The sequence below is a fragment of the Centrocercus urophasianus genome, unplaced genomic scaffold (assembly GCF_019232065.1).
Source record: "Centrocercus urophasianus isolate 14NV4802_14NV808 unplaced genomic scaffold, USGS_Curo_1.0 seq_15, whole genome shotgun sequence".
In the NCBI taxonomy this organism is placed as follows: Eukaryota; Metazoa; Chordata; class Aves; order Galliformes; family Phasianidae; genus Centrocercus; species Centrocercus urophasianus.
In genome coordinates this window covers 1,462,627-1,490,494 of record NW_024884697.1, presented here as the reverse complement: position 1 = coordinate 1,490,494, position 27,868 = coordinate 1,462,627, and the positions used below count along the sequence as shown (strand labels likewise).

At 45.0% G+C, this 27,868-nt stretch overlaps 1 protein-coding gene across 1 annotated transcript in view; it reads right to left on the bottom strand.

Annotated features, from left to right (window-relative positions):
• The window catches only part of PLXNA4 (plexin A4), a 443,874-nt gene that overhangs the window by 215,267 nt on the left and 200,739 nt on the right, over positions 1-27,868 (bottom strand). Inside the window, exon 4 of the mRNA XM_042816033.1 lies at positions 4,350-4,481. Within this exon, the coding sequence (XP_042671967.1) occupies positions 4,350-4,481 (132 nt within the window). The remainder of the gene's footprint in view (positions 1-4,349; positions 4,482-27,868) is intronic.

Sequence of the window (27,868 nt, the reverse complement as noted above, 5' to 3'; positions counted from 1 at the left end):
AGGTGAAGCTCCAGATGCTCACATATCTCATGGTATGAAGATGTACATTGGTGGAATTTCTTCTTTTGCTACAGAGGACTCACCTGGGACATCTCCAAGACCTTGAATTGGTTCCTCATTGGTTCACCCCAGTCTTCTGTTATTTATGACCCCACTGCAGCACACAACCACCCGTGCATGTGATTAAGATACTAAGAGTGTCCCTGCTCCCTTAACACTGCCAAAGCTTTGTCCTAGGATATCCATGTGCAAGCAGCAAATGAGTTAAAATCAAGCTAAACTATGACTTTTTTCCTTGCCATAATATGCATTATGCTGATAAAGTATTATTTCAAGAGAGTCAGCAGCACAATGTGCTGCAGTTTTGCCAGTGGGCCAAATCGCTTTTATCATTCTTGGCTGGGAAGCACAGGCACTCAGTGTCTTTTCCATCCTTAGCTGAGCATCAATGCAGGGTTTTCCATCCATGCAGTCATTTCTCAGAGGGCATCTCAACTTAGTTAACAGGCCCTTAATTAGGTGAAAGCAAATGCAAGAGAGAGCCGAGTTCAGCCTCTGATATTGCTGAGGGTGATAAGTGGTATTTTAAGGGCAGGAAAGGACAGTCAAGAAGAACAAAAGTTGCCTTGGCCGCCAACTGGGATTATACTCTGTGCGTATTAGAGGTTGATAGAACTCTAGGAACTTTTCTTCTTCATATGCTTTGTTAGAACTGCCCAAAAATAGGGTGGCTGAGCAATGAGTTAGGAAATCCTTCATAAAGAGTGCCAAACAAAATACAACTTCACAAAGAAAAATTATATTTCAGCACTTTATCCAGACTCTTAGAAGCTCTAATGACTCTGGTCTTACAGAGCATTTCAGCCTCAGAGCATCAAATTACTCCAGAAAAGAGACTATGCTGCTGTATCCTTCCCTCCTAGCTTTTATAGGTTGAACAGTGAAGTCCTGCGAAAGACCTGAACATCTCCAAAGAGTCCCTGGAGGCGTTCAAGACCAGGCTTGGGGCCCTGAGCAACCTGGTCTAGTATCAGATCTGTCTGTGGCCTGGGAGTTGGAACTTGATGATCCTTGGGGTCCCTTCTCACCCAAGCCATTCTATGATTCACTGTCAACGTGTCAGTGTGTACAGTTGTGTGTTCCACACAACACACTCTAACCCCTTCCACAAGATGACAGACATTTTCCCAATAGCCATCAAGTCAGCAGAGTGAAATGATAGACATCTGCAGTAGCAATGTCACCATTTATAACAGCTTATGTGTGTTTCTGCTGCTGATTTTAAATCCCAGGTCAAAAAGTCACACTTGTTGGACAATCTCAGCTTTCTCTTTTCAAGCATAATCATTTCAGCCTCGTCTGGTCTTGGACCAATGATGAAAAACATGGTCTGCACGCAACCTGGTGGCTCACAAACAAACAAATGTAAATTTACAGGAAAGAACACTTGAGTTATTTTTAAAACTTGTGATCTTGAGCCAGTGTTTCTGGGGACAGGCTCAGGCTGACAATCCCCAGGAAACAGCCACTCCAAACCGAGGGCTTAATGCTAATTGAAATCTTGCGCAAAGACCACATTTGAAGAAATTATGTTGTAATTAGGTAAAGTTATTAGTGATTGCTTTAACTAATTGATACGATAACACAATCGGCAGACAAGATTTTAATCAGTGGTCATGAAATCAGAAGTAAACTAACCAGTCACTACCTCCTCCTTTGCAGCTAATTTGCACACAGTAATTCTGCTGCAGATAATGACTCAGCGTCAAAAAGAAAGAAGACTAAATCTCAGGAGATAAATAGGTAAAAGCCTCCCCCATTTTAATGAAAAACAGACACAGAAAGGCCAGAAAGATCCTGTCAACATGATTTGTAATACTATTACTTAATTTTTACCAAATGCTTTTTCTGCTATGCTTTAGCTGAAGCACATATTTATTTGATATTGCATTGGCAAAGTTTAAAAGAACCCCCAAAAATACCTCTCTGCTTCTGCTACGCATGACCTGACTGATCTCACCTTTGATTTTTAGGGAATGATAGCACTGCACTGATGTGGGTTATTCTCAAATCGTGGATGCCTTTCTGCTAGTTTATACGAAAGAATCACAACATTCTGCTGGAGTGTGACTCTGAGTCACCTGCACAGCCAGGGACAGAAAACCTCTTTCCTTGAGTAAAACATGGGGTTACTCAAACTATTCACAGAACGGTGTCCTCCTTAACCATTAGTAAACCAGAAGTGGGAGGCAGCTCAAAGCCTTGAAATTTTAATAATACAAAGTTGAGGCCTCTTGCTGTTTACCTTTTTTTTCCCCCCATCCTTTCAGTTCCTTTTCTCTAGCTCTTCCCTTTGATCCCCTTATATCAAAGGGAAAAGCTAAGATTCTCATATCTTGGAGTTGCTTCCAGGTGTTGCATCACTTTTGCAAAACACTTCCAAGTGATCACTCTTCCCATAAAATATATTTTTATATGGATAGAATGGTGGTGAAAAGTTGCTGCATCCTGCTCCTGAGAGCTCAGCATTGCACAGAACTGCAAGAGAGGATCAAGGACCACAGGGCTAAGCAGGGCTCCCTTCTCCCTTGGACCCCAGGTACATAGAATTATAGAATGATTCAGGTTGGAAGGAACCTTAAAGATCACTGAACTCCAACCCTCATGGAATTGGCTGGCTGCCCCCAACCAGATCAGGCTGCCCAGGTCCCCATCCAACCAGGCCTTGAGCATCTCCAGGGATGGAGTATCCTCAACCCCTCTGGGCAGCATATGCCAATGCCTCATCACACTCTGTGTAAAATATTTATTCCTAACAACTAACCTAAATCTTCCCTCTTTTAGTTTAAAGCCATTCCCCCTTGTCCTGTCACCATTAAGCTTGTTGCAGCCAGGCAGATGCTGCTTTTACACATGCCTTGTGATATTTCTGAAACACAAGTCAGGTTTACAGCAGCAGTGCTTTGAAGGCATTTCAGATTAAAGGATGCCATGCTGAACTGGGTCCTAACACCTCATCATTGGCTTTGGGTATGGAAAGAGCAATGCATGCTGGGACTGCCAAAGCTTTAATAGAACAGAGACAAGCTGGAAAAATTCAGTTTTATTATTGGAGCTCCCATTTCCATTGAGGATTGATGAATAATGAAGTTGAGCATTGCAAAACTGCTTTTAATGGAGAAGCTGAATACACAACAGAACTGCTCTTATCTCTGGGACACAGCAAGGGGTGAGCTCTGAAGACTGAGGCTGAAGAAACCGCAGTCCATGTCTGCCTTCAAAAAGGTCAGGTCAAGCTGTCACCCTCCTGTCCCTCATCTCCACAGACCTCAAAATGTAAAGAGACTGCTGTGGGCACTGAAAAACTTTGATAACTCAGGGCTTCATCCATGTGTGAAAAGGACTGTGTGCCATGGTTTGTACAATGGACAAAATACATGCTCCCCAATGCCATAGCATTTTTCATCTTGCCTGCAGTGATGGCTAAACTCTGCACCTACCTTCAGCCATCCCTCCTCCACATACTGAGGCCAAATAGATGTTAATCCAAGCACTTGAAGAGTGTTCATACAGAATCACAGAGGATGGGGCCTCAAGTGATCATCGAGTCCAAGCCCACTGCTAAAGTAGGTTCACTACAACAGGCAGGCATCCAGACTAGTGTTGAATGTCTCTACAGAAGGAGACTTCACAGCCTTGCAGGGCAACCTGTTCCAGTGCTCTGTAATCCTTACCATAAAGAAGTTCTTCTTAATATGTTAATATGGAACTTCCTACAGTTTTAGGCCATTACTTCTAGTGCTATCACTACAAACCACCAAGAAGAGCCTAGCCTCATCTATTTGCCTCTCACCTCCCTTTAGATGTTTATAAACATTTATCAGATATGTGTACCATGGGCACACAGATAGCATACCTTACTGCCATGATGGCAGCTCTACCACTTGCATTGCTTCCGATATCATAAACAAAATCAGAAATGACTTGTGTAGGAGATAGGAATTGAGTAAACAGTGATGAGCAGCATGTATTTTCCCCACTGCCCTCTCCTAGAGAGAATCAAGAGAGCTCCTGTGTATGTTACTAGATCAACCAGCCCAAAGGAGACAAACATCTCAGCTTTGTAAATGTGAAAGGCTGTAGAGTGGGCCTTTTCTGCGCCCCTGTCCTCTTAGTAACGTTCATCAGTGTATAAGTGCCATGGTTTCTAAGCACAATCATTAGATATTTAACAGTGCACGAGTATCTTTTGCAGTAACTGTTCACTGAGAATTTCACATCCAATTCTGCCATCCATAGCACAGTCAAGCTAAAAGCTTTCAGAACACCGGACGGACAAGGCTTCTTACCTGCTTCTCAGACATGATATAGAGGTGTTCATGATCCATTGAGAAGGCCATGTCCCTTAAGATGGGGCCAGTGTCCACCACCTGCACTATCTCATACTCCAGCGTGTTCTTGGTGGTGCCATCCACACGGATCTGCAGAGCCAAAAAAAAAGGTGGGGAGAGAACATGAGTAGTTTTCCTCCTTCCATTCAGCCTGCAATAATCGTTAGAAATTGTGTTCTTGTTCACATCTTTTTGATAACAACCCCCATCACCACAAAATAAACTTTTCCCTTGCGTCCTCACTTAAAGAAAGCACAAAACTGCTGGTGGTCCCATCAACACAAAAGATCCATAGAAGAACAATCCAGAGCTTGCTAATTTTCTCTGGCACTATCAGTGTATTACTGCTGTTGTATTACCATCGCTGTATCACTGTTGCTGCCTGGACAAATCTTACCAAAAATTATGATATAAAGGACAGAACTTGTGGTGATGATGAGCAGAAGAGGAAAAAACACACAAGAGTCTTCCAGACTGACTCACTAAAATGCTAGTCAGATACTATTATTGTTCTTATTACTAATATTCCATGGGGGAATATATTATTGCAGAACATACAATGCAACACAGGCTATTTCTCTTGTTGATTACCTATATCTGATATTGAAATCTGTCCTGCACAATTATGACACCTTATGATTCCAGCTACAACTCATAACAGGGAGTCACTTAGGGACATCAATAACTGTGATTATGAGAACACTGTCCCAGTTTATCCCTGACAGTAAGACAGAGCTATAGAAGAAAGAGCACAAAACTCAGTAAGTTTCTCTCTTTACAGGTCTAAAGTTAATCTGTAGAGACTGGACTGAAAAACAGTTGAAGAAGGTTTCTAATCTTTTCCATTAGCATAATTACAATTCAGGATAATCTAGCTATCCACAGAAGTATTGGGTCCATTATATGGTATATTCTAGACTCAGTATTTCAGCAAAATTCATGACCACACAATTCAGAGATGCATCTACATTGCTCCCCTCACTGTGTTTACTCTCAGTTCCCCAAAATCTTGTATCCCAGAGCAATCCACACATTACAGTACCCCTCCCTAGCTTCCCAAGTTACAGCAGATCTGTTTCGTGCTCCAAACGATGATCTCCGTACCCTTCTGAAAAAAGCAGATCAAATGCTTCCAAATCCTGGTATGTAATTGTGCAGAGAAAAAAAAAAAAAAACACCCAAAAGGAAATAACATGCCACGGAATAATGACAGTATCAAGACCCATTCCCACTGGTCCCTGGCACACAGACCATGAGCTTGTTATTTCTGTATCAACCTTTTTTTGGGTTTTGTTTTTTTTTTGCCAAGAAACTGAGCCTGAATCATCTTTTGTATTAGAAAGGAAAACAGAAAGGAAAAAAGGGAACAACAAAGGTCTGGAAAGCCTGTATAAACAAAGGGCTGCAATGATCATAGAACCATATGAGTTGGTAGGGACCCTTAGAAGTCATCTAATCCAACTCCCCTGCACTGAACAGGACCATCTACAACCTGATCAGGTGCTGAGAGCCCCATTCAACATGAGCTTGAGTGTCTCCAGGGATGGGGGCATCCACCACCTCTCTGGGCAGCCTGTGCCTCACCACCCTTATTGCAAAAAACTTATTTTCTTATATCCAGTCTAAATTGCCCTTTCCAAAGGAGACCAGAGGACGTGTGGTTGGTTTATCATATTGATGGATCTGATGCTGATAGAAACATACTCCCCAGTGTTAGCAAACAAAGAGGTTTGGGCCTCAAGCCCAACATCCAGCATCCATGCCTCCCAGTATCAGTGAGTACCTGGTAGGAAAAGGCTCATTCACGTCCATAATGAACACCTTTATCTCCTTGGTCTCTGCTTAAAAGCAGTCACCAATACGGTTCATGTGTGAGGTAAAGAAGAAAGAGGCCAATGAGCTCAGGATAAACTCTTCCTCTTAGGACAGTCAGAAGAAAGGAAGGACAAGCAAAAAGGATTGAAGGTGGAGAAACACAGAAACCTGTACATTGAGGCACTGCCCCAGGCAGCTCAGAGAACCCCGTTAACAGAAGCCTTTCCAATTTCCTATGAGGACTTCTCTGCACCAAGTTCTCGCTGTCAGAGGGCAATGACTGAGCTTTGTCTGCTGCTTCAGCTTTGCCCCCATTTCCCATCCCCTGTGGCTGCTCCAAACAAACCTCACATTTTCGCTGCCTTGACCTTGATTTCTCAGCATCATCAGGGTCAGATCTGTAGGCCACCAGATATGTAAGCAGCCAATTATCACCCCAGGCTCAGTCACTATCCCCAGCCTTTGCGAGCCCCATTAGAGGAGAAGGAGCTTGGAGATAGAAGAGGCAAGCAGAAGAAATAACCAGCTGGAGTTAACAAACAGCACAGACACGAGGCACAGACCCCTGGGATCTCCCCTGTGGGCTTGGTGCAGGTAAAAGATTGCAGAGGTTTCACACCAGGAAAACAGTGATACTTGGAAGGAATTTAACAGCTATCGCTAACCTAATTGGCTGCAAAATCATTATGGGGCAGAAGGGGAGGAAGGGCTCATTCCACTGAATATGTGCAAGCACACACACATGCATTCATGCCTACACAGCCTAACAGCTGTAAGTGCAGAGATCTCTTCTTCTAGTCATAGCTATTAAATAAGGAAAGAGAAAATCCAGAAAGTGGCCAGAAAGCCTGGTAGACATTCACCCACACCGCAAAGATAATGCAAGCCCTGTGCCAGCAAAGAGACGACACTGCAGCTTGCATCCAGAATTCTGGCCCCTAAATCAAGTCCTACCTTATCCTGTCTTCAACTCTGGCCTTCGTATGCTCAACCCCAGGCACTGAGCCTAAAGGATCTCTATCTTCACAGAACAATCTTGCTGCTGAGCATCAAGCAATATAATCGCAATCTATCTTAGAGTTTTATTCCCCACTCCCAAGCAACCACTGGAATTAAAGCATTGGAGTTTGGAAGGGGAAAAAAAGCCAGGGAGTCCATAAAGGGGAAATGAGGAGACTCTGATCTAGGCTTGCAAGTGGTCATCACTGATGTCAGAGACACAAATACAATTTACCCATGCTGCTGAATGCAAGAGAACTCAAAGCACACACCAGCATTTTCCTCTGTTCTTGCTTTCACTAGTTGAAATCAGCCATAAGCATGGAGCTGGGGTGCTGAAGCAGATGGATTTTTCTTCTGACTGAAGTATGGAGGCTCTTATAATGGAGATGTTCTTAATGGGCTGTGAGATTAGAGCCTGAGTGAGAGTCCAGAGGGATTTCTCCTTGAATCTGGATGTGAACCAGTAGCACCTCTGCAAGGTAGGAGGGTGGAGAGCAAGGCAATAAAGGAAGGAGGGGCTCCAGGACTTTATGCAAGTCCAAAAATGCTCAGCCCACCACTACCACCACTGCCAGATGTACATGCACTCATCCACAAACACGCTCATCACCTTCACTGCTGGAATACCTGTTCCTATTGCCTGGACACCTGCCCTACTCAGCACTCTAAATCATCAACCAACCCCACACCACCATGCCTGCCACCACCCATAGGACTGACACCAACCACCTTTTACCCAGCACCCTGATAACCCTCCATTGCCCCACAGCCAACACACAAGCAGAGCTCCTGGGGGATCAGCTCATTCAGACTGCACATTAATCCTGCTTCTCGGAAGGCTGCACTTGCTGGGCTTCATTCTTCAAAGCTGGCTGCTATTAAAACATCAGCATGATGCTTCCCGAAGGTCAACTGCCAGGGGACCTATTCTGGCAGCTGTTTGTTTGTTTGTCTGAACATTATCTAGGTCTGGCTGTTTATTTACATCCATTGAAGTATCAGACAATAAATATCCTCTCCCAGTAGCAAACAGATGCTTGCACTCGAATGTTCTGGCTAGTGCTAGCTTCAAAATGATCTCCTTAATGAGCAAACAACACTATTAATCTTTAAAGATACAGGCTCTGGTCTTTCCTGAACTCCCACACTGGTCATGGCTAGCCCTGTAGGCATTCTGGCAAAGAGCCCATTGGTCTGGAAGATGAAAGAAAGTAAAAGATACCTTCCATTATTTTACTGATGCTTACAGTTTTATCTGGATCCCTACAGCTACTGTGATTCCACAGGAGAGAAATGGTGAGAACAGGAGAGAAACGTTCTGGGCAAGACTCCCTACATGTGGCAAGGGGGGGGCTGGAGATTCATGATCCTTAAGGTCCCTTCCTATCCTGGCCATTCTGTGATTCTGCAAGCTGGTGGCCAATTGGACTTCTCTCTTAGAAGGGGTCATGGGTTTTAGAAGTTGGAATCATGTGGTTATTGAAGTAAGGGGCACAGAAAAACTCTCTAAGGCATGGGACAAAGTTTAGAGGGCATGGTGGGGATGGGCTGATTGTTGGACTACATGATCTTAGTGTTTTTTTTTCCAACTGTAATGATTCTATGACTCCGCAACCTCAAACGGACCAAAGAAAAACAGTGGAGATGGAGGACAGAGAAGTAATAGGTGTCAGCAAGCAATCAGCCTCACTATTGAAAGACAAACCATGGTCGTGGCAAAAACAAATTTCTTCAATCTCAGCAGAGCAACAGAAACATCTCCCTTGCAGACCAGAGCACTGGTCCTGCCCCATGATCAGAGGATCTTGATTCTGGTAGTACATTCTTCCTCTGCTAAGCTGGATGGGGATGGTCACTTTTGGGAAGCGTTATTTTTCATACCAAGAAGTGAGTTGTGAAAGAGGTCTAAGCACATCAGCAGCAAAGATTGAACTGTATATCTGCACTTGCAAATAGCACAATGTAAAACAGCTGATCTGTAGATGAATGCCACTTCTGCTAAAACCCGCCATCTAAGCTGCTTGTGTTACAGGCATGGCATGATGTCACAGACTGAATCAGTGTTTGGAGCACATTAATAAATCCCTGGAGGTGTTCAAGACCAGGCTAGGTGGGGCCCTGGACAACCTGATCTAGTAGGTGGCAACTCTGCCCGTGCCAGGGGGTTGGAACTAGATGATCTTTGAGGTTCCTTCCAACCCAAGCCATTTTATGATTCTCTGAATATAATGCAGTCTTGTTTAATCCAAGAAAAATCCAGTTATGCCACATTTTCTAGTATATAAATAGCAGTATTTTAAGCATGGGCAAATGATTGTCTTCAAAATTGCCTTCAGAATCTCTTCGAAAGCGGGCTTCATGAAAATGATCACAGCACTCCTGCTAACACATCATCTCTATTTTCTTGCCCCAGTAGCTTGGTCTTGTTAGAGGCAGCAGAAGTCTGCATCACTTCTGCCCTGTCAGTTGTGCTCAGCTGTTTCCTGCTCTTCTAAAACCATATATTCCTGCTCAGAGCATCAGCAGAGTGAAAGTGAGACCCCCATATACTCCTTAAAATCCAGCCAAGTCTCCTGAGATTTGTTTGGGAACTGGGACGGGGCAGACAGCAGCTGGATAGGAAGACAGCAGGAGCAGAGTCTAGTTGGCCGATAGTCATTACAAATAATTAAATGAATAACTAAGAGGATGAGGAGCTTGGTGAACCATGGCTCGTTCAGCCAACGCTTCCCTCCCCATCACTCTGCTTTGTGCAGAATCAGCAGACCCCAGGCTGATGAAGTTAGAGGGAATTCATCATTGCCAGCCCCAGTGCTTCCAGACAGCACTCTGGCAGTTCCTGCTCAAGTAACAGTGACAGTTTGTTTTAGCCATGAAATTGCCCCAGATCCCAGAGGAGGTGATTAAGGAAGATTGCAAGAATGGATTTCAAAGACAAAGCCCCACAGGACATAGAATCAGGCCCCACTGCCTCCACCTGGGTGCAAGGGAACAAACAGTGGCACTGGCTCTGAAAGAAGTATTTTGTATAGGGAAAACCAGAGCTGGGCAGAGGACAATCTCTGTCCTCCCCATAGTCTGAGGCATCTCTTCTTTGTCCTCCCTGCATCTCCTTCTCCAATGGCTTCTCACTGAAATCACCATCATTATTTCCTACTATTGGATTAAGGCTCAGCAAATCTCATTTCTAAGAGATCCAAGCAGCCCTGCAGCCCAGCATATCAATCCAGGCTGCTCTGAGCAGTGCCCAGCCACAGCCTTACGACTGCATAGGGGCCTCTAATACTTCATTGCTTTTCCAATATCAGTTCCTCCCCATTTTATGAACCTAACATTCCCCAGTGGGCACAGTCTGCTGGCTGCAGTTTCTGGCATGGCAAGGAAGCAAAGACACAGCAGAGTATGATCTAACATCAGGCCATCATGATGACAACCTACTTCTGCTTTTCCATTGATTTGGGTTACGTGATGTAACTGCACTGATCTCAGCAAAGACAGGGAAGGAGCTGGTGAACTCTGTTTCCTCCTATTTCCCTGTTCTGCCATGTGTTTTCCGATAGAGTAATCCATTCTAATTTGCCTAAAGCCTATTAGCAGGAGATCAATTTCTAATAAAATATGACATTTCAATAATCCTGTCTATCTACCAATTCAAGAGGCTTTTAGAAACATTAATTGAAAAAGCAAGGGGTGAGCTACCTCTTTCTTCTGCCTAACAGCCAGCAGTCCTCTCTCTTCTCTTGTACAGCTTTGAGGTGCTGCTTGTGTTGATCAAGCTGTTCCATCCAAGTACAGATCTGAGAGCACCTTCAGTCATATGGAGATCAAGATCCTAACAAACCAAGTGTTTGGTCACAGCACTCATGTGTTCAATGCTGCCCAGATCCAAACGTGTCTGGATGGCAGCCACTGTCACCAGAGGCAATGCTAGGCAATCTGGAGAGGAGACCAACCTCAGAGTTCTGCTTCCAGGGAAGACTCACTAGAGGTCACTGCTAGATGTTTAAGGGGCACTGAGTTACAATGGATCAAGCATGCAGTAATGCAGGATACACTGGAATGACCCTTCTGCTTTGTGCCAGAAGATCCTGCAAGCCAGGAGACCAACTCACAGCAGACAGAAGTCTTTTTTTTTTTTTTTTTTTTTTTTTTTTTTTAAATGGTCCACAGCAAGTGACTACCAAGCCATTCCACTCTATTTCCCCACTAACATTTATAGCAAGAGAAACTCCCAGCCATAATGGATTTATGATCTAAATTAGACGTAAACAAAAGGCCAGACTTTTGTTCTTGGTTTGGACAGCAACTAACATAGTAGGTTTATGATCACTGCTACCACTACTATAAAAATAATAATTACAGCCATAAGAGTGGCCAGCCAGGATATGCCTGGACTGCAGGGCTCACCTCAAATTGAAATAGCAATTGTTCAAGCTTCAGACCTGGACACAGGGGAAAGGTGGCTGGGTCCTTTCTACTCCTCATCAGGGAGAGTATGTCAGGTGTGTGCAGCTTTCACATTCATGAGCCCACTGACAGATGACATCATTTTTGAAAGCATGGTTTACACACTATCCCCTGGCGCTCCCTGATTGATAAATTAGACAGTCGTGAGCCATGTGCTAATCAATGCAAATCATTAGTTTGTAACAACACAAGGCAAGCTCGGCAGAGCTCGTTTTTCAAGGTAATGGTCTGCCAAGAGATTGGTGTTCAGCAACAAGCCCAGCCAGGCAACCTATTAGCAGGCTGCTGGCTCACACCTATGGCATGGGGCTGAGGCCTCTATTCTCCAGTCTCCATGCTGAGGACTTGGCTGTGATGCTACATGCAAGAGCCAGAGCCCTGCATCTATAATTCCTTCCCCTTCCTTCGCAGAAGGCATCACAACTTCTGGCCCCTGCTCTCCTGACAGCAGCCACCTCAGTCCCACATACCTGGAGTACACGTGCTCTTGCTGATAGATATTTCAGGAACACTTACTCTTCACTTACCCCAACCCTGCAACCTAAAATAAAAGCCATTTGAGACTGAAAAAAAAAAAACAAACAAAAAAAAAAAAAAAACCATCAGCTTTGCCCTCTCTCCAGGGAAAATGAAGCAAGGAACAAAAGGCACTGGCCTGCAGAGATGTCCTAGAAAATGTCATGCTGACCCATAGTGGCATCTCTGAGATCTGATGCCTACATCAGGTATGCATTTGAGCAAACCAAGAGGACATTTAAACACTGTAGTAACATAGTTTGTACACAAGCCTTTATTGAGGCTCTTGCAAGTGCTGTCCATCTGGCAGCTTTGAGGAAAGGACACTACAGGTGGCAAAGACTTGCCATCATTGATGAGAGCAAAAAGAAGGGAGGAACACAGGACAATTCTGCTTGTTTCTCACAGGTATCTCCAAGGATCCCATAATATCCTTTGTGTCTGGGTTATAAGCACTGCAAGATTTTAGTCACTCTAGGAACACAGCTCTCTTCATCCATTTTTCCTACCACACTCTATCCAGCACCCCAGATTCTCTATTTGACGTTAACCAGAAGCCAAGCTCTATGCTCATAGTGAGGGCCCTGCTCCTGAATGCTGGTATTTATGATCCCAATGAACCATCTCAAGAGCCATCCTGTTGTCACACTGTTCATGCACAGTATGATGGCGCTTTTGGATTATGCATTTGTCTCTCTGCAGCACATCTATGGCTACTTTACAGCTACGAAGTCATCTCCTCCACATAACAGCATCCCACAGAACATTCTGAAAGAGAATATGCTGCACTTGGTATCTGTAAGTATCTTCTTGCATGTCAAAAAGTTATTCTAGTTTTCCAGCATGCCAGGAGTTCATATATACATAAAGCCAACAGTCATGACATGAAGAGTACAAAAGCTCAGCTACTCCAGTTTGTCCAACACTGGTGGAATTTCATTATCAGCAACATTTTGGGAGGAGATTGCTAGCTTTAGACATTTACCATGATACTGCCACCAGTGGCAAAATCATAGGATCATAAAATGGCTTGGGTTGGAAAAGACTTCAAAGGTCATCTAATTCCAACCCCTCTTTCATGGGCAGGGCTGCCAACTGTGCAGTCCTGGTTCTTCATACAAAAAAAAATGTGAATAGATGCTTTCAGTTAGAGTGGATTTTGATTGATATAAGGGAGAAAAAAATGCAAAAAAAAGAAAGGAGTGTAAAAATGAAACTTCAACATACAAGGACGTTCTTCGGGTGGCAACTTGCATGGCATACAACCCAAATTAGCTGATGACTCTGGTCAGATCTTAAGCAGAAGTGAAACTACATATCAAAGCCCCTCACACAAGTAGCACTATCAGACTCAAGCTCTATATGGTTTTGGGTCAGAAACATATAAAAACAAAGTTGATCTGTGAATAGGACTGGCCAGAAACAAAGATATTCACACAGTATTGGCCTGGAGCACAAATCCTTACATGGGATTGCTCAGAAGCCGTGGTAGATAATCCTATGGGATGGTCTGAGGACAGATGGATGGCAACGTGGGCAGGACCTGGAATACAAGACCTTTATAAGTGTCTGTTCTTGGGGCTGAGAGCCCAGATGCCTCCCAGAGATGAGCTCATCTCACCATGCTGGGAATGCAGTGACCCGGGGGGCTGGGATTGCTGCGGGGGGGGTACAGAGCAGCACCACAATGGGCCCTTTGACTGAAGCCAGACGGAGTGAGCTTTAAGACACCCACAGATCTTCATGACACTATATCACTTGAGGAAGCCAGCTGCCCTTGGGCAATGAGAGGCATGCAAAGACCCAGGCACTCCCATGGACACATGGGCAGGAGGGCACACAGCAGCCTACAGAGGCACAGCAGAGCATGCATCAACCCAGTAGCACACCATACATTGGAAACACTCAAACAGGTTGCAGCACAAAGGTACCCAGTGACACGTGCACGTGGTGATGCTCATCCGCCTGGACTCAGGATGCACCCAACAATGTGCCATGGGGACTCAGTCATGACTGAGTGATTATGAGATGAGGTGAAGATGAACACAAGTGTGCTAAGTGCACTGTCACATACCTGCAGATTCTAGGGCTGGAACACACCTGAATAGCACAGAAATCCCCCCCGAAGGCACCCACTCTCTGTAGCAGACAACACAAGGATCTGATCTGAACACAGCCTTTAACACATGGTGGGTGGCACAGTGCCCTCTGTGGCTCCATGCATCAACCATAATTTATAAGATATGCAGAAGCATTTGCAATTTCCCTTTACAGTATAATAGAGGCAGACCAAAGAACCTGCTTTGCTGAGGATTTGGGCATTTTCACCACTTCCTCTAAACAACTCAAATCCAAAATCATATCTCAGAGATTATACCTCTGGTCAAGTAAAGTTCTCTGGTCTTGCAATGATATTTGTTCCATACTCTGGTTCTGAATGGCTGCAGAGAAATGGAAAGATGGGCTATGAGCACATAAATAAAAACTGGGAAACGCAGGGTTTGGGGTTCTTTACTCATTCTTCTGTGACACAGAAGGCTTGTGTGGATGGATGGAGTGATGACTTGGGAACAATTCCTGTCAGCAATTTGGAGAGGTGTTATCTCTGAATTATGTGGGGGAAAAAGGGAACCTGAAGAATCCTCAGAAGGAAATCAGCCAGTCCAGCCTTTCTGTCAAGTGCTTTTTGTTGGTTAACATCCCTGGGGCTAAGGTCAAGATAATGAGGTCCCACGTATCTCTGGGCCCCAGACCCACTGATGGGGTTGTGCTCTGCAGAGGTTATTGTAATTCAATTGTTGGTTGTTTCAGCTCCTGGGCTTCTCAATGCCGAGGTGACCTATTAAGAACTTAATAACAGATAAAAAACATCCCTTGAAGCTTTTCTAACATTCATAATCTGTGTTTATCCACAGAAAGAAAAAAAAAAAAATAGAGAGAAAGAGTGAAAGCTTATCATCCAATATTGACTTAGATAAAAGGGAAAGCCCATCTGGGGACAAAGGTCCATGCTTATCCTTTCTCCCCTTTCGCACAAGCTACCAGAAAAGTGACCCAACCCTACAGCAGCGGGCTGGGCCTATTCCCTTCATTTCCTATAGGCTACTCCTGCACTGAAGGCTGCTCTCATCTACCAACCCACCAACCCAACCCAACCCACCAACAGTCCATTTTCCCTTGTCTGAGGTCTGACTATAGGACATGTCTCTCCTTATACACATAACATACTTCCAGCCATCCAGAAATGAATGAGCAGCATTAGTCCCAAATCCAGTCCCTAGTTAGTCCTCACTCTCCTCTCAGCTAACCTCCAGCAAGATAAAAACTCCCTGAGCAGCCATCTCAGCTCAGCTGTGTCTCACTGAGCCTTCTTTCTTCCCAAGGCTTTCTCATCTCTCATCATCCAGTCCTTCATTAGTGAGCCAAAACCATTTCTTATAATTTCTTATACCAATTTATATTTCTTATAACCAATTCTTATAATTTCTGTCTTCCAAAGACCACTAATTTTTGCTCCTCTCCTACAGAAGCCATACATCACTTCACTGAAGTGATCTTCAATGTGCAGCAACAAACTCCAATGTTCCTAGTCACTACTGAATGGAAAGACAGCCACCCCTCTAAAATACTACAGAAAAGACCACACCAAACAAACAAATTTGTTGCTCAGAGACACAACAAATTCTCCGGTCATCCTTCTCTGCATCCTTAGTGTTTCCAGAAAGAAATACCACCAATCATTGCTTGCAGTATCTTCCAAATGGACCTAAGCATTCTACACAACATCTTGCCCCATCAAGCCAAAGGATCTCCAAAACATTCAGCTGAGTCCTACTGCTTTATCCTCACAGAATGCTCTCATGCCAGTCTGTGCTGATAACAGTGAATGCACTCTGTTCCTCTTCATCACCTTATTTGATTCAGGGTTAGAAGATTAGGGCAATGTAGCAATTAGATGAAACAGTGTGATGGAAAACCAGGGGTGTAATGGCAGAGAGATAGACACAATAGAAAGGTGCTATGAAGAAAGGGAAGAAGACTGCTTACGCGTATCAGAAGATTCCAGGTTTGCAGGGGAAAGCTCCACCAGGAAGAAAGCTCCAGAAAGAGATCCTGCCCTTAAATGAGCTCTAAGAGAGGTGAAGCCAGGCTCCACCCCTTCTAGTCACACAGGTGCCTTCACCTGTGCTCACAGGGCTGAGCTGGTCCTTTCCCCAGGTGCTCAATCAGTGGTTCAGGCCGTGACTCAACAGTTCCCACACAGGCAAGGGACTGGAAAATTTGGAATCTTAAACCTCATCTTAAATATTTATTGACCGTATGACCATAGTGATGTCACCTTCCCTGTCAGTACTTTAGTTTCTACATGTTTCATTGAGCCACCTATGGATTTGATCATTTTGGGGGGATAGTTTCTATGCCTACAGGAAAAGTTAAGTGGAAGTTCTTGAAGAGTAGACCATAAAAGATACTGTCTAAGTGACATGCACCACTGTACAGTCCTCAGCTCAGAGGGTCACACAGGGGAAAACAGGTGATCATACGATCACACAACCATGGCTCTCAGCACATTACTATTGACACCTCCAGAGACAGCTAGAGAGAGACAAAAATTGATTGGTATTGGAAATCTTCAAGGGGAAAGTATTGTGTAAGTCAAGTAATTGCTATCTCCAATAGCATAAGAACAGCATGTGTCTCCAGACCCTTAATCACAGGCGTTCCTTGTACATCAGTCAGATTAGACAAATGTGTATGCAAAGACTTTGACCGAATTATCTAAAACTAATACAGACAAATTTTAAAATGATGACCGAGTAGGTATGCTTTTAACACAGTTAAATGGCAGCTTACATTACTATCAGTGCAAGGTCTCTGTGGACAAGGAGACAAGGTGGTAACTTAGCTTTTGAGGAATACAGGGAGTGATTTTCTTCCAGCCAACCACACTCTGTGTTCTGTAGAGCATCAGCACAGGTCTGTGGGGATAAAGCTGCCCACCCTGTGGAGGAAATAAAGCTCTCCCTGTGCACTTAAAAGGATTATGAGTTCTGCTGGGAACTGCCCTAAAGGAGCTGTACAGCAAGGAGGGCAAGACACAAGGCACAATCAAGAGATTATTAAGAGAATCAGAGGGATTTAGCAGGCAATACTGACATATTATTCCACTTGGATGGAGGCAGGGGACTCCTGGGAGAGGAGGAAGGCTTGCTGAGCCATTCAGGTTGGGGGCTGCCTGCTAAAACAGGAATCAGATGCTACACAGAAGTGTTGGTCACGTTGGGCTCCCCCATCAAAGGACTCAGAAGGCTTATCATGAGACCAAAATGTCTGAGTCTTATAAAGAACATCAACCAATAGTTTACAGGAGTAACTACTACATCACCGTTAAAGTTGGTGCTTCAATAGCAGAATTTGGGAAAAAGCACAGGAGTGCTTCTCAGAAAGGCTGGTCACACACCTGGGTCTCAGGACTACAGGGAGCCCAAGCAGGGTCTTTCCCCACTGTCTTGAACACATCAAGCGAGGCAGGAGCATTCAGAAAGCTCAGCTGCACACTTGGTGATGGGAATGTGAGAGAAGAATACCTTGGCCATGATCCTCTCTTATCTCCATAGACCTCATCTACCTCCCATGGGCTTGGGAGAGACGGCAAGAGTGTGTCACTATAATGGGAGATGAGGGATCACTTTCCTCTGGGACCTCAAGGTAACCCTGGCAGTGAAACTATACCCAAAGCAGTTTTGACATAAGGTCGCAGCACAAGACAAGGCAAGGTCAGGAGTTCAGCATCAATACAGCAAGTGCCAGTCATGACACAAAAGACCCTGGGATCAGATATACCTGCCAAGTGCTGCCTGGGAGGGAGGGTATTGAGATGCATAATTACTCCCGCTTTCATCTGTGCTGTTCTTCCCCTCCGTTCACATGGCTCTCCTGGCTTTGTCCTTTCTCTGTACTGCTGGAAAAAGCTTCCAAATGCTGACTCCTTCCTTCCCTTTTATCAACCCTTTCACTCTCTCCTCTCTCAGCACAGTCTGGTAACTGAAAGGTCTACCAGCATAATCCTCCTTCACTGAAGCAATGGCCCAGCTTCAGCAGTCACTCCTAAGAGCAACCAGTGATCACCTCCAGCTTTGCATTGGAGTAACTCAACAAGGTTATCCCATGCAAGTGTAAGGAGGAACTATAGAGGAACCAATGTAGACTGGGGACTGTGAAAATCAGCACAGAATTGGTTGAGTTGGAAGGGACCTTAAGGACCATCAAGTTCCAAAGGACATGGTTGCCACCCATCAGATCAAGCTGCCCAGGGCACCATCCAATCTGGCCTTGAGCACCTCCATAGATGGGGGCATCCACAGCTTCTCTGGGCAGCTGTGTCAGCACTTCAACAGGACCTCAAAACCTCCCAAGAGGGTGCAACTATTTTCCTTTAAACTACTTAGACACAACTGTCAGGTTGTATTAGTGCTTTTTTTTTTTTCATACTCTTAAGGGTATGGGGGGTTATTTAGTGAAATTCAAACTTGGGGATATATAATATGCCAAACCCAGCACATTTCAAGGCAAACACTGATCTCCATCCAAACAATGGCTTGAAACATCTCAAACATTGAGAACTGGCATAGAAACAGCCTCTCTACCTTAATCACCGCTTGCTCACCCTGTCCCAAAACCTGGTCTCCTTTTGAGAAAAAACCTTCCCTGTTTTCAAGGTTTTGTTGTGGTGAAACTGGATCCATTTTATGAAATTGAGACAAAATACAGGAATGTCAGGTTTGGAGACCTTCATATACTCTTGGAGATATTTTGCAGTGCCCTTTTAAACCACTTTTTTTAAAACTACTTTTAAATAGTCACTTAACCAATCCTCCTCACACTAAATCAAAGTTTTTCTTCGCCTGCAGTATATACCCACACAAAAAAAAAAAAAAAAAAAAAGAGGGCAAAAAAGATGTTGGGGATGGGCTGTCTATTATTTTTGGTCCCTTGCAGCCCCAAATACTCCTTTGTGGCCGAAGGTTCTCTGTGTGTGCAGCAGATGGCGCAGCTGCAGTAGCTGTCCCACTGCCACCCACTGTCCCCACATCAGCTTTGGGGCCCTCTGAAAGGACACCCCACCAAAGCCAGCATCCCCCTGTAATCGATAGGCTCATCCTGTCCTTTTTTGTTGTTTTTTTGTTTTTGTCTGGGTCCATCACTGTGTGATTTTAGCACTCTCAGGGAAGTTTATACCCATGAAAGCAGGTCACGAGCTGTCCCAGAGAAGGGGGGGACACATCCATAGGGGATGCAGGAGGCATAACTCTGTCACAAAGAGATGGATGTGCCATGAAATCCCACATGAGGGCCTCCTGAGGTACTGGTATCATTGATAGCCCTGAACTCAGCCTGAGCCCCCCAGTTCCTTGGGACATTTAAAACGGGGAGAGACAAAAGACAGGAGACAAAATGGGCCACGGGGAGCAATCCTACATCAGTGCAGGTGCCTCATTTCCATGCTGGAAGGCAAAAGCCATGTTCCCCAGTGCAAGATTTGCCTCTGTGAGCAATGTCGGTCTGGGTGATGGAGACCAGAGCCAGAGCAGCTGCCCCAGGAGCAGCCTTTGGGCTCTCCGCATTCATCGGAGCAGACTGACTCCTCTCATCACGGCTCTAATGGTTCCCACTAGACTACTATTTCTGTCCAGGAGTGACAGAGGAAGGCAGTGTGCAGCCTTTATTTTTGGGACTCGGGGCTATCTTTGAAGGCTTTGTGGTTTAAAGGGACATGCTCTCTCCCTTTGTGACAATCGACCGTTTCTTCTCTCATCTTCAAAGCTAAAACTTATTCCCCTGCTAATTTTGTCCTGGGCCAACAACTCCTTCCTACCCGTTTGTGTTTCAGAGCAGAGCAGAGACAAGCGTGCGTCTCCTTTTTTATTTTTGCTCCGTTTTTGTTCGGCTCTCTTGGAAGAGGAATAGATGGTTGTTTATAAATGGGAGAAACTCGTGTTTGTACACAGATCTCTTGGCAGTCAGGAAAAAAAAACATAGAGGGGAAAATATTATTCAGAGAGGAAACATCTTGGCAGTGGTGGCAAACAAACTACAAAAGGAGGGACACCAAGGAGGAGGAAGAGTTACAGAAGTTATTTTGGGGGGGATTTGGCCATTTCTGTTTTCAATCACTTTTCCCCCATCCATCTCCTGAACTGGGAACCCTTCGAAGCTGCTCGCCCTCAACCCACGGCCTTGGGAGCAGAACAGGGACTGCCACAAGCAGGCTGCTGGCCAGCCAGCTGCCACCTTTGTCCCTGCAGTAGCACTAAAAAGCACAGCTGGGAACTGTCTGGGGAATCTGTTTCCTTTTTGTTATTATCATTATTATTATTTATTCTTCCCAAGAACAGTCGCTTTTTTCTTTTTCCTGGAAGCACATTTTTTCAAACCCAAATTTGCCCAACCTTTCTGAGAAAGTCACTGCATTTCTTCCCGACAGCCACAGGGTGTCAGCAGCTATATGGAATGGGTCCCCTATAGGAATCCCGGCTCTCTCAGATGTCCCAGAGCAATGCCAGCCCTGATGGGACACAGCTCTAGGGTGCGTCACCCTGATATGCCCCACTTTGCCCCAAACCTACAACCTGCTTTCCAGGCTTTGCCCCGAACACCCATAACACTGGAACAGGATTTGGGCATATTAGTGTCAGCTCTTTCCCAAAAACAAATCATGTGAGTTAGAAGAGATCCTTAAAAGTCATCTGGTTCAACCCTCCTGCCACGAAACAGGAATACCTACAGCTCGATCAGACAGAGCCCCTTCCAGCATGGCCTCGAGTGCCTCCAAGGATGAGGCAACAAAGAGAAATGATCCAAGATGATCCAGGTGACACATCCTGGCACAGTAGGACTTGTAGGGGCAGCTTGGTTCTGGGAGGAGGTGTCCCAGAGGTGACAGTGAGAGGGTCTAAATTTTCAAATTCCTATTTCTGAAGGTCAGAAGCCAACTTCTAGGAAATATTATCGAGCTGACTACTGTGGAATCACAGACAGCCCATTCAGTCCCCAACACCATATTAATAACCTCAGAGGAGCATCTGGACATTGAGTGCTATGCCTGCTGCCAAATTCCCTCTGCTACTGCTCATGCCTTTTGTGTCCCAAGTGCCCTGTTCGTACAACAGGAATGGCATGATCTCCCTTTCTTGCAGTGACGTGGAAGAAGCCATTCAGATCTTACGCTTCTTACAACAGCCTGTTCTCATCTATTCTTCAAATCACAACAAAACGAGATGCCACTTCCAGCCCCAGACCAAAGCAGGATATTTTGGGATGTAAAGGCTGGAGAGAGGCAAACTAAACCAACCTGACAACAAATGGATAGGGATTGAGCAGCCCTGCTCTGTCTGGCTCCAGAGATGTCTTTCTGTCATCAGCTACCTGCATGCCTTCCAGGCATGCATTCAGTGTGGAATTCATCTTGTTTAACATGGTCTTCCTGAAAATTAGACATCTCACCTACTGAGTCAGGCAAGTTTCCCCTCTAGTCAATGGAAAGAGACAGGTTTCACCACAGGGCTAATCGTGCCATCCTAAATAGGTGTCTCAGGCAGATGGAGTGAATTGCTTTCAGGAGATGCCAGTCTCTCTCCATTATCTATAAACGGCAACTCATTTCGATTCAGTGCTGATGGCTGACATTAGGTGAGACAAATTTCAGCCCGAGTGACTGTCTGGCATCTTTCACAGATGGGTCATTCACCCTTTCCTTGCTGTCAATGTGGAAAAAAAAAAGTGTAGATGGTTTATCACAGAAATGCTTAATTTTGAGGGTAATGTTCAACATGTCCTCCTAAAGGAGGTGGGTTGAAGAATTACATCTTGATCAGTTTCCCTCTTGAGATACTATGCTGTCACATACTTATAAAGCAACTCACACAGAGCAAGAACTATAGACCTAGAGCTGTTGATCGTTCTAGTTTAGCAGAAAACAGGCCGCTGGGCATCTTGCAGGTCAGGACGGACACAACTTGTCATTTGTGCAGAGCTGACAATAGGAAACAAAGGAAAAACTACAATGGCTTTGCAACCACCGTCCCTTTTGCATGCATGCATGTCTTGTCCTAGCTTGGAGGATCCCATGAACACACCGTTTCCTGGTTATATCACAGTGTTGAAATTCAGCAAGGACTTAATGGTATGTCAAGAGTAAAAATTGGGTTAGTCAACTAGGAAGAATAATTACAGACAAAATGATGTGGAAGATATGCATTTAAACATAGAAGATATGCATTTAAGAAGGCCGTTTCATAATACTCTGTACTCTCTAAAAACTTACAAGTGCCATTTCAAAAGAACTCTATCTGGTTCCCTTTTGAATTCTCTCTCCCCACACTGGTTTTCCTTTGTCACTGCTCCTCTGGGTAGTTTATGTTATTCCTACTGCTCATCCCTAACTTGTTGCTCCTCACTCAATCCTCACATTTGGATTTCTGCCATCTCCTCGGTCCAACTACCTGCACCCACGGGGGCTGATGGAGGCAAATCACACCAGTTGTGTGGGTATCTCCACACATATACACTCTTTGGCAGGGGAGGATACCCCTCCTGGGATGGTTGGGAGTGAAGACGAGAAATGGATGAGGATCAGGACATGCAGAATGAGCCACAGTCCTCTGCAGAATCACCCTACGCAGCAGACTTAGAGGCTTTCAACCCCATTCAGGACATTGAAGGGGAGGAGAGGCTTGTGGACAGCGAAACGGATGAACTGATGATCATGTTGTCACCATACATTCAATACAGCCAGGTGAGCTGATGGTCATACCATCACCACATACTCAATAACAGTTTGGTTTTTCCAATGCAACACTCAGCAATGAGTAAAGAACACCCTCCTGAACCTGACCAGCGCTGGGTTTCCCTCTCTCTCAACAACAAAAAAAAAGCCCCAAGTAAGGCACCCTCTGTCTTGGATGTCCCATCAAGTTCCTCCTGATGGAGATGATTTCAAGCATCATTGGCAAAAGTGATGAGTACCAGGCAGCAGGTCGCCTCCCGACATCTGCCACACACATTTCCTATCCTCTACAAGGGGCTTTTAAAGCAACCCTCTGCTGGGATGTTTGTACAAACATGTGTATTTACTGTGTCAACACACATTAGAGAGCAAACACATTAAAAGGAAAAGGAAACAGACTACGAGCTGAGGTCTTTCCAAACCTCGCTCCACCGCAGCTCTTCCCTGGGACCACAGGTTGATGGAGAAAGCTCTCATTCACAAAACCTCACCCCTCCTCTCCCCAGTTCGTGCCTGTCCTGACAACCACAAAGATCAAATCTCTGCGGTGGGCAAACAGCTCCAAGGAGGACACATGGCTGAAGATGGAAAATTGAAGTTTCTTATTGATACAAAGCTCCTTGGGGGTAATCTGGCTCAAATTAGGAACTACATCTGGGAGGAAGCAGGAAGCAATGCGAGCGATAGAGCAGTGTGAGGGACAGTGGCATGAAGGGATTTGCAGCAAAAAGCAAATTCCTGGTTCAATTCTTAGTCCCATCAGCCCTACCCCAGGCAATTATTCCATGACACATGATCTCCAAGCAGGGGGCAAATTTGTACAGGCAGAACCAGCATTTAGCAAAATTCCATTTTTCCAAATTAGGTGAAGCATTTCTGAGATTAATTAATTCTTGCAATGCTTGGGCTGGGAAGAGCTGCACCAAGATGTACATGAAAAGATGTTTAAAGAAAAACTGTTCCTCGTGACTCGTCACACACTGGATCCAGCTGTTGCCTTCATTCAGTATTTCCTCTTCAGCCTGATGCATAACTGCATGTGTGTGTGTGCAGGAACATAAAGGCTAGACAGACAGAAGTAATTACAAAGCTACAGCCACCAAGCATTTGCCAGCTGTGCCACTGAAAAGCTTCACTCAGCCCATCCCATGGCACTGGTGGCAAAACTTTGTGCTAAACTACATCCCTCGTTAAGAAATTCCTCCAGTAAGGTGCTACAAAGCCTCCGCAATGTGAAATTCATAGGACATAATGGTGCTTAACAGCACGCTTATACAGAGAGCAGGGACTCCCATTTGTAAGAGCACAAGTCCAGTGTAGCACTTTGCATTTCCTATGCAAAACTCCTTGTCAGTGGAAAGCCTGGTGGATGGGATAGGAGCAATGAAGAAACCTTAGAAGGAAAAATCAGTGCTGAGTGATATGACTGACACTTCAAAGGATGCTTGTCACCCTGCAGGAGGAAACTCTGCATTGCTTGCAGGACCACAGATAGGGGAGTACTCCCTGACCCAGATCCACCTGCTTGCATCAAACTCAAGTCACACTTGCCCATTGCCCTGCAGTTTGTGCTCAGGGGAGAGTCTCATTGCTCAGGACAGAGTCCTGGATGCCACAGGATGTCAGTGATGAGAGAGGAAAACCTTGTCATACAGAGGTGCAAGCGAGAGCTCACCTAGGTGCATCTCCAACAGTTGTTGCCTGTCTCTTATCTCTGGGAATTCAATCCCTAATTTTCGAAGTGTTAGGACCAGGATATTTCCCTGAATGATTAGAACTTCAAAAACAAAATGATCAGGATAAATTGAAGGAATAGTTCAGAAAAAAAAAGAAAAAGAAAGGAATAGAAAAGAGAAGGGGAAAGGGAAGGGGAAGGGGAAGGGGAAGAGGAAGAGGAAGAGGAAGAGGAAGAGGAAACTAAAGGCAGGACAAATGCTCTCAAGTTGGATAATGAAGAACGAAGAGGCAGACATAGAGAGCATGGACTCAGCATCACTGCAGGACAAGAGGCAAAGAGGTAAGCGTACATGATGTGCGTAAGTTGACAGTGCTGGGCTGCTTGCTGGACAGCTTGCAGCTCTAAGGAACAGCAGGTACAGAATCACAGAATCGTAGAACCATTAAGGCTGGAAAAGCCCACTGAGATCATCTAGTCCAACCCTCAACACATGTGACTTTGTGAGCCTGCCTGCCCCCTGGTACTGCTGAGACCATGAGTGGGGCAATTCGTTAAGGAGATGAAGGTGAAGATGACCACAAAGATGTGCTGGGCAAACTTCCAGGTTTCTCCCTGCCCTATTATCACTGTTTCTGCAGGCCCCTCTGTGCAAAGGGGAGGCTTTGGCTAGGGCTGGCTCTGCAGCTGCTGCTTTGGATGAGAGGAGTGACTCCCAACCCTGCTGAGCTGGCAGGGACCCAAGGTTTCCTCCCAGAAATGACAAAATCCCCGTTCCGCACCCCTGCAGTCTTCATTTAAATAGTGGATGGTGTTCAAATTAGCAGCCACCTGCACTGCAAGGGAGACACAGCACTCATGAGCACATTTACCCACGTGCTGCACTCCCGGGTACACTGCACTACATCCCATTGCTCCAGGCACACATCCCATTTTTCTCAGTGCTACAGCAAAATAAAACATGCTTTAACTGATCTTTTCCTCATAGGTCATGGCAGATGGTCTCTTTGCTTTTCTGTGCATGCTGGGGGCAAACTTGGCAATGTTTAGGAGGATTGTGGACAGTGTTGTGACATCACACATGTGGGTTTGGTGTCACAAGTTTCTGCTTCAGTATTGCCTATCTGAAGCCTACCTGATATGATTAAAAAGCACCACGTCAACAAATGCCCATTCTCTGGAAGCATTCAAAGACAGGCTGGATAGGGCTCTGAGCAACTTGGCCTTGAGGGAGATATCCCTGCTTATAGCAAGGGAGTTGGAACTCAATGATCTTAAAGATCCCTTTCAACCCAAATCATTCTATGATTCCATGAAAGGGTCTTTGTTTGTGCCAGGGGATGTGAATTGTGTAGAGGCTATGAGGGTGTGGAAAACAATTCCTAGAGTCCACTACAAATTGCAGCCTGCAACTGCCCTCTTTTCCACCAAGTACCAAGATAACACAATCAAGTGGAAGTGGCAACACCATCTTCAAAACCACACTTTTTGAGATGTCTGCCTCATCATTATGTGTTTCTTACCCAGGGATTGCATGACAATATCCTACAAACTATGTAACACCTTCCGATCCTCAAACAACACGTGGCAGCAACACAAGTCCTCCTAAGACACACTGAAAATACGATGACTCCACCTGAATGAAAGCACCTTTCAGGTGCTTGACTTAAGGAGGACCAACCTGGTTAACCACACAAGAGCCTTAGCATACAGTATACCCACCCTGACACAAGAACCCTCACCCTGTGCCAACCCTCACAGAACTCAAGAAGAAGGTAAGTAAATTAAATCTGAACGCAGAGAATATGTTTTCTGTAGACTACTGGAATGGTTGGACTAAATGATCTTGTTAGTCTTTCCAACCTTAATGATTCTGTGATTCTATGAATACAGCTCTGCTATTTTGCTCTCCACACTGACCCCAGCCTGAAGTTTGCAGACCACAGATGAAGGAGGACTGCTGGGATCCATCCTCATACCTCTCTGATAACGGATTACAGTAAGTTGGGTTCATTGTTAATAACTGTACAATTTACCTAACAAATTCAGAGCTTGTAGTACAGCTTCATTAATATGTTTAATTTATTGTTACATTTCCTTCAGGTCAATGGTTTGAGTGTCTGTCAGAGTTTAATCTCTGCAGTTATTATGAAGTGCTTGTTTCTTGTTAAAATGCAAAATGGAGTCAACCAAGGAGATTTACAGATGACAAACCACCCAGAATAAATCTCTCTCCCAGGTGAGCTGAGGGGGGTGTGGAAGAAATGATGAATACTTCAGACAGAGATCGTACATGTCAGAAACAAGCAGAGCTTCACAGCCTATCCCCTTCGGATGGTCAGAAGGCCGAAAACAAAACTAGTTAACCCTGAGCTCCTGTCCTGGAGGGATGTAGGTCTGAGCATGAAGACTTCAAGTCTTAGGAGTTCCTCATGCCATGTGGTCATCAAACACCTCAATGACAACACGGACATGGGACACAGAACAGGAAGAAAGGCAAGTATACTCTGAATCTTAGAGCATCTTCCTGAACAAGTCTTTTTCCCTTCGCTGGGAGAAATGAGGTGACATCTTTACCCACATGAAGGAATATCAGCACTTTGTTGAGATTGGAATTGTTCATTCTGGAGAAGAGGAGGCTCAGGGAAGATCTCTACAACTCACTGAAGGGAGGTTGTAGCAAGGCAGGGGTCAGCCTCTTCTCCAGGTAACAGCCATGGGATGAGAGGGAATGGGCTCAAGTTGTGCCAGGAGAGGCTCAGGTTGGATATTAGGAAAAAATTTCTCTCAAAGAGTGATCAGGCACTGGAACAGGCTGACCAGGGTGGTGATGTAGTCACTGTCCCTGGAGGTGTTCAAGAAAGATGGAGATGTGGTACTGAGGGACATGACTCAATGGTGGGTTGATGGTTGCATTAGATAATATTATTGGTCTTTTCCAACTTTAATGACTCTATGATTGCATGACCAACCATGTGTGTGGAAAAAAAAATAAAGAATAGCAAAGAGAACATGAGTTTTGACCCTCAGTGCTTGGAGGTAGGATCGAGCTGGCCTGACTGTAGATGGGACGCTGTACATGGCAGGCATGTAAAAAATCATCATTCAACTATGCTAAGTTTTTCCAAAACAAACTACAAGTGAGTAACTTTTCCTGTGTTACAAGCCATGCTGAATGGCCAAGTTGCACCTGCCCCAGTCCACCCTCAACAAGCC